This window comes from Corticium candelabrum, chromosome 2 (assembly GCF_963422355.1).
Source record: "Corticium candelabrum chromosome 2, ooCorCand1.1, whole genome shotgun sequence".
NCBI lineage: Eukaryota > Metazoa > Porifera > Homoscleromorpha > Homosclerophorida > Plakinidae > Corticium > Corticium candelabrum.
Window position 1 is genome coordinate 9,000,436 of NC_085086.1, and position 7,912 is coordinate 9,008,347.

General features: G+C 42.3%; 1 protein-coding gene across 1 annotated transcript in view; it reads left to right on the plus strand.

Annotated features, from left to right (window-relative positions):
• Positions 1–7,348, plus strand: part of LOC134198508 (collagen alpha-1(I) chain-like) — a 10,811-nt gene extending 3,463 nt beyond the window's left edge. Inside the window, exons 3-4 of the mRNA XM_062667920.1 lie at positions 5,863–6,678; positions 6,738–7,348. Of these exons, the coding sequence (XP_062523904.1) occupies positions 5,863–6,678; positions 6,738–7,127 (1,206 nt within the window). The 3' untranslated portion in view covers positions 7,128–7,348. The remainder of the gene's footprint in view (positions 1–5,862; positions 6,679–6,737) is intronic.
• Positions 7,349–7,912: the final 564 nt, after the last annotated feature.

Sequence of the window (7,912 nt, forward strand, 5' to 3'; positions counted from 1 at the left end):
CTTGAAGAATTAAACACATCCTTACGAAATCTTCAAACTATGAAGATCATGCTAAAACTTTATTCGTTCAAAAGTGGTCATTCAGAGTAAAACAAAGTTGAATGTAATAAATATATGTTTTACATTTTAACGTGTTTGATATTTCTAACGCGATCTGTGCAGTGTCACGGTACGAAACTGTTGGTACATTAACCAAAACTGTTTGTGTTTAACTTTAATTCAAATAAAATTTTTAATTAAGAAAAATTAGACGAAGTTCACTACACTGTTGTTATTTGGAATTGCTTAGCACTGTTACATTACTGTAGATATAAGCAAAATCATATCTTAGCAGTAATTCAAACATTTTATCTTTCAATTGTATAAATAAGAACATCTAGTTTTTAATGCCACAGCATGGTTCCTATATTTTACTATTTGATGTTTTAGGTACCGAAGAACTCCTAGACACAGAAACACGCACTTTCAATTGAACAGCACACACACCCACACACGCGGGCACGCACATGGCAATTAATGTCAAATGGATAAAGAGCTGCTGTTATACGATCCACGCCTATCAGCCACATGTCTGGGTTCCTGTACACTACACAGAAGCTCTGGTCCGTGCTAAGCAATCTCCTGAGATCTGGTCAGGTACTTGCAGAAGCCCAGACTGCGACGCCAACTGTGGTGTGGGCACCGAAGTCCCACCCGAACTCCAGTAGATGATGTACTTTGTCGCAATCTAAAGTCTTTGCTCCCCCATCAAGGACTAGGTACTAATTTCTGTTCCTGAGCGTAGGGAGGCCATTTTATGTGAGTGTTTGCCCAAGGAAATCATGCCATGCGTTGCCATTACGGTGACTTGAACTTGCAACCCTGTAGGGTCCGCATGTCATCACTCTGTGGATGACTCTCTAACCAACTAAGGTATAGGAACAAACACACACACACACACACACACACACACACACACACGCACACACACACACACACACACACACACACACGCACATGCACACACGCACACATACACACGTCTATATATATACAAATATATTGTTACGTATTTTATATTAATTTAAAAAGAAAATATATATATAGATATATAGCATATCCATCAGAAACTTTTTCAACGGCTATATGTGTCAAAGTCTGCTATTGTGACAACAGTGGCAGCTATGGCTGGAGAAACAGAAAATATAATTATCACAATTTCAAGAAACCGTTATCCCCTGTGGTGGAATATTCTACGCTCTCGTCGTTGAATGTTTTGGCTTTTAGACTACTTCAAGTCTTGCGACATTGAAAATCATTGCTTCCAAAGTAATTACAGCCAACAATATCTCTTTTTCTGTGGCTGGAGAAAGAGTGCTCTATTAGCATTCTACCTTGTTCTGTTCATCACACGGTAATACCTGTATGCAGGAATTGCCCAGGTCATAAAACGTTGTAGGAGCGTGGTCTTCTTTTTGCAAGCTTAGAATACATAGTAAATAAAGAATACAATTTCTCAAAATTACCGAAATACAATGTTTCCACCTCGTGTACTATATCTCATTTTGGTTTTGGTCACTAATCGCTTTAGAATTACCCGCACTCTATTCGTTTGGTGACTAGAGAATCCAAAATCAATGTTAATTAAAAATTGTGTTTCTTTCAATCAGATTTGATTCAACTACCGTCATCAACGTTATTGCACAGTTTGGGCCAATCACGGAGCAGTATTTGCAATTGCTTGTCCATCGCAACCAGAGACAGTGGACGAAGAGCCAATCAGATAGGCCAAACGCTTTTATGAAAGAGTTATCACCAAAACTGTGTAATTCGATCATGTTTGCATTTTGGCCAGTCCGGTTCAGTCTGAAATTGTTTACGATCTGCGTCCCACACAGGACCAAAATTGACAAATAATTACGTACACATAGCAAGTTATACGGGAACCCAACATTTGCAACGCATATCCTGTACGAAATAATCTTCGGCTTTGACTACTAAATCAAGTTCTATTCCAACTGCCGTTGCATATTCAATTATACACGTACAGAAGAATAAACAATGCAAAGGCGCTAAAACTTAAAATCCATATTTGTGCAACGTGCGCTAGGATACCATGGTACCGTGTATACCCCGTAGACCTATAAACCACTTGAGTAAACTACCTCTAAATCATATCTAACGAATGCTTTTACATATAAACAGGGTTAATTAACGCTAACAAAACCCGCAAAAATCTTAGACGTGATTTTAAAAGCCATACAGGTCTAATGAAGACATGTATAACCTAGATATGTTGCGATTTTGCGCTCCTAAAACATACCAAACTCGAATTTTTAAAAAATTGTTTGAAAAAATAAGTAGATGTAGGGATTGTGTAAAAAGTAATAGAAACAAATATATAGATAATATGAACCAAAGCAGACATCATTAGTGAATCCTTCCAACCAACATTCCCTACATTTTACATTTTGGAGGTTGGATGGATTCAGTAATGATGGCTTTAGTTCATATTATCTATAAACCTTGTTTCTGTTCTTCTTTATACAATTCCAACATCCTTTCTCTTATCAATTTTTTTTAAATTCTAGTATATTTTACTTTGTGTATAATATAATCAGTATATATTCTCAAGTACCCCCTACCCAACCCAACCAACTCCGAAGTCAAGTAACTACGTTAGCAAGAGTTGGTAAGTCCGTATGTGTGTATGTATACTGTATATACAGTATATCTATATATATAAAGGACAGGTGTCTGTCTGTGTGTTCGTCCGTACGAGCGTTTCTCAAAATCGGCGAGTCCGATCTCGGCCGAATTTGGCTCGCGCAAGCCGAATCCATTCGTGTCGAAAGTGAGACCGTGGTCGTCTTCCTGACTTCCCCCACGACGACGCCGATCGCACTCGCTTCCGCTCGCGCGCGAATATCTGCTATAATCTCTACCTATGAAGGCGACCTGTCTGTCTGTCTGTCTGTCTGTCTGTCCTGTCTGTCTGTCATTAATTTTGTAATCTCTACCTATAAAGGCGGCCTGTCTCTCCTCCACTTCCGTGTTGTATTGGCTCTATGACAAACGTGTGTGTCAACTGCGGCGCTATGAAGTGGAAAGAAGAAGCACTTGGCATGTGTTGCTCCACGGGCGAAGCCGGGCATTAGAGCTTGTCTATATATATAGAGGAGAGGTGTCTGTCTGTGTGTCCGTCCGTACGAGCGTTTCTCAAAAACGGCGAGTCCGATCTCGGCCGAATTTGGCTCGCGCACGCCGCATTCATTTGCGTCAAAAGTGAGACTGTGGTCGTCTTCCTGACTTCTTCCACGACGACGCCATTTCGCGGCGATGGCACTCGCTTCAGCTCGCGCACGAATATCTCTGGAACGGCGTATCGTATCTCCACCGAATTTAGACTGCCCGTTCCCGACGTCGGACGGTACGCGCCAAGCGTGTCGTTTATTGCGGGCGACGCTGCAAAACGGAAGCTATTTTTGCTAATATCCGGGTCTTGCAAAAATACGCCCACAGTCGTTTGCCAGTCTACGAGGTTCGAAGAGCTGCCGTGTTTGATGCACCTGTTCCCCGAAGCGCCAGCAACGTCTTCGAAGAGACAACGTTCAGCGGGACTGAAGAAATGACGAAAGTCGGTACGAGTCGTGACTTCGTTAGATACGGAGCTGCCGTGTCTAATGCACCTGTTCCCCGAAACGCCAACAACGTCTTCGAAGAGTCGAAGTTCAGCGTGACTGTCGAAATGACGAGAGTAGGTACGAGTCGTGACTTTGCTAAATACGGGGAACGGATTATCCGGGTGAGTACTGCATGTGACTTCCAGTTCTGCTCTGATGGATTCGTCTAACTGTACGTGACTTCATTTCGGACAGCGCAATATCCCGGGGATTATTCGGGTAAGTATTGCACTGGACATCGGACGGTATCTTCACCGAATTTAAACGGCCCGTTCCTGACATCGGACGGTATGCACTCCCTGCAGCGGAGAGAAGTGACCATGTCTCTAGAGGATTGTTCACACTGCCCATAATTACGTTATCAAATAAATGTCCGGGAGTGCTATACGATTGCAAGTGTATACGAAACATTTTTATTCACTGCAATCATTCATGGCCAGCATCATCTATAATACCATCAAACGCATTTTAGATACTTTCTGCTTTAGTCTCTACCTATAAATTGGACCTGGCTCTCCTCCACTTCCGTGTTGTATTGGCTCTATGACAAACGTGTGTGTGTCAACTGCGGTGCGCTGAAGTGGACAAGAGAAGCACTAGGCATGTGTTTTCTCTTGGGCGAAGCCGGGCAATCGAGTTTGTCTATATATATGTAAAGGAAAGGTGTCTATCTGTCTGTCTGTTCGTCTGTCTGTCTGTCTGTCTGTCTGTCTGTCTGTCTGTCTGTCTGTCTGTCTGTCTGTCTGTCTGTCTGTGTGTTCGTCCGTACGAGAGTTTCTCAAAAACAGCGACTTCGATCTCAGCCGAATTTGGCTCGCGCACGCCGAATTCATTCGGGTCGAAAGTGAGACTGTGGTCGTCTTCCTGACTTCTCCCAAAACGACGCCATTTCCCGCCGATTGCACTCGCTTCGGCTCGCGCGCGAATATCTCCGGAACGACGAATCGAATCTCCACCGAATTTAGACTGCCCGTTCCCGACATCAGACGGTACACGCTGATCGTGTCGTTTCTTGCGGGCGACGCTGGGAAACGGAAGATTTTTTTGCTGATATCCGGGTCATAAAAAATACGCCCACAGTCGTCTGCCAGTCTACGACCGTCGAAGAGCTGCCGTGTTTAATGCACCTGTTCCTCGAAATGCCAGCAGCGTCTTCAAAGAGACGACGTTTAGCGGGACTGTCGAAAAGGCGAGAGTCGGTATTTGTTATATACGGGGAACGGATTATCCGGGTAAATATTGCACGTGACTTGCATGTTACGAGATTCACGTCGATATTATAGATGCCAGGTTCGATACACCTGTTCTCCTCAACGGTACTGTCGAAATGGCTTCAACGGGATCAATAATCCAATCAACGGGATTTTTTTGAAACTTTACACGTGTCGAATAGATGCCAAGTTCGATACACCTGTTTCTCGTAATGGCAGCTACGTCCAAGTCAAAATGGCTTCAACCAATCGCTAATCCAATCAACGGGATTTTGGAAACGGCAATTGAACGGGATATAACTATGAATGAGAATTCTGTCTGGCTGCTACTAAACGATAAAAGAACTTACACCACAGCTAATTAGTGACAGTACACGGTTGCTGACAAAACATTACAGTCTACTGCGCCAAAACATTACAGTCTACTAGGTGCTCAATATCCGAGATTGCTATACGATTAGAGCTTCATAAACAATAGAGCATGATTAACTCTATCATACGTTTTCGTTAAGTCAAGAAAGCATCCAAATACAATCTCGTTTCCATTTTCAAGACTATAAAGACAAACGTAGACATATCAGAGCCATGACCAGCCTCGAAACCGAATTGTTGCTTGTTTGTATGCCAAATTCTGTAATATTTTGTCATGATAATTTTCTCTAATAGTTTTCCCAGAACTGACGATGTCGCTATGCCTCTATAATTGTCTGGATTATTTATCTCTATCCATATATAATAAGAGTTAAAAGTAATAGTAACACTCAATTATTACTCTACTTGTCATAAAATCAAGTAAAATACAACTTTTCTGGCAGAAGAGACCACAGTTATCATATGCTGCATATGATAATGGTTAACACTGCTTTATTATGGTTATCCTGATAATTTATAAGTAAAGCTTCCGAGATTTTAAAATTAAAATTTTCAATACTGCTTTTTCTAGAAGACTGAGTTGGTATCATAAAGTTATGTTGCATCGCTTTCTCTAGAAAACATTTGGAGGAAAAGGGAGAAAAGGTGAAAAAGGAGAACCAGGAGATTCAGGCAAACGAGGAAGACCGGGCATAAACGGAGACACCGGAGCTACAGGTAAAAAAGGTGTAGCTGGTCTAAAAGGAGAGCCCGGAGATCAAGGTGAAATGGGAATACCTGGTCTACAAGGACCATCAGGATTTCACGGATTTCCAGGACGAATTGGACCTGCTGGATCTAGAGGAAAACAAGGTTTAACAGGAAAGCGTGGGAAAAAGGGAAAAAAGGGATCTCCAGGAGAATCTGGAAAATGTGGAAACACCGTACCTCCAGGATTTCCTGAAATACGGTGTCCAAAAGGAGACAAGGGACCAAAGGGATCTTCCGGACTTCCAGGAATACAAGGTCAAAAAGGAGATGCAGGGCCAAAGGGACCTTCCGGACCAATGGGACCTTCCGGACCAATGGGATCTTCCGGACCAATGGGACCTTCCGGACCAATGGGATCTTCAGGACCAACGGGACCTTCCGGACCAACGGGACCTTCCGGACCAATGGGACCTTTCGGACCAAAGGGATCTTCTGGACTTCCAGGAAAACAAGGTCAAAAAGGAGATGCAGGACCAATGGGACCTATCGGATTAGGCGGCGAAGAGGGACAGCGCGGACCAGTGGGACCTCCCGGTGTTCCAGGATTATCGGGACACAATGGACACAATGGTGACACAGGTGCGAAGGGTGAGAAAGGGGAGAGCGTTACATCAACTTTTGTAATGAACTGGAAACAATGTACGGAAACTAAGGGTAACGCCAACGCAAATGGATCATTAATTGTAAGAAGTGAAACTAGTCGGTAAGCAGTTGATATTCAATACACAATGTTATTTTTTAGAGTTGCTCATTCAAAAAAAATGAAGACAAAACGTCACTACATGTGGAATTTGGAGGGGCTTTACGAATACTCCACAACGGAATTCGATCTCACGGTAGTAGCGTTGTTTGTGCTCGATGGTACTTTACATTTGATGGAGAAGAATGCGATCCACCCATTGATGGTGTCGTGTATGAGGGTGGGAGAAGCAATACACATCATCCAAACCAAATCGGTGGTATATGTCAAAAAGCCACGAAAGGCAGTGGCATTAGAGGCGGCAAGGTTAAAATTGATTTTAACATTGGACACTGTCATCATTATAGTCGAAAACGAAAAGGCATCCCTTATCTCGGCTTGGATTCTGTTTCACGAGTAATAATCACTGAAGTGCCTCCACCTCAGGATTGAGAAGCTACTTTGTAACCACTTGTGCAACTGATGACTTTTAAATGCTAGTAACACACAGCAAAGCGTAGTTGCAAGACGTCTAGCTGCACGGCATTTTTTGCTGTCGAATGAACATTTGCTACACTAACTACAGTATATGGAAAGTAATTTACTGCTGATAAATACGCTAAGCAATGGCTGTTGTATGAGCAGAAACGTAGTCGAAATATGCAGCTGTTTTGCCCAAATAGTTTGCTTCCTTGAAGTCACAGACTCATACCATCTTAGTGCATATGAACACTACTGTGTTGTTTGCTGCAGAACAATTTGCAAGGAGCAATAACCAAATCCACTATGTTGACTATCATGCAGCAGCATAAACCGCATCTAGGTTATAAGCCAACCCATTTGTGCTTAAGTACATTAATACAGGTCACATCTCTTTCCTTAAACTATAATTTAAATCAATAAATCATCGTGCTTATTGCATTTCTAAGATTTTTACACAATTTCTTAAAATTTAGATATTAATGGCATGCAAGTGTGAAAAAAATCTGGAAAACTATCAGACAAATATTTTCAAAAATTACGTCAAATTTATTTCTAATCTCAAGACTATAGTAAATGTGTGTCTGTGTGTGTGCGTGTGCGTTGTAGCATGCGCGCGCGCGTTGTTAATGAAGTTATATGTTCTTAAGCAGCTAAGTTCAACTCGTGAGCAAAAACACAATCCTCATTGTTTGCTAAGCAATTGGCATTTTCAATCGTTCAGGCATCGCCTACCGTGTACACAACCAGATGTATCG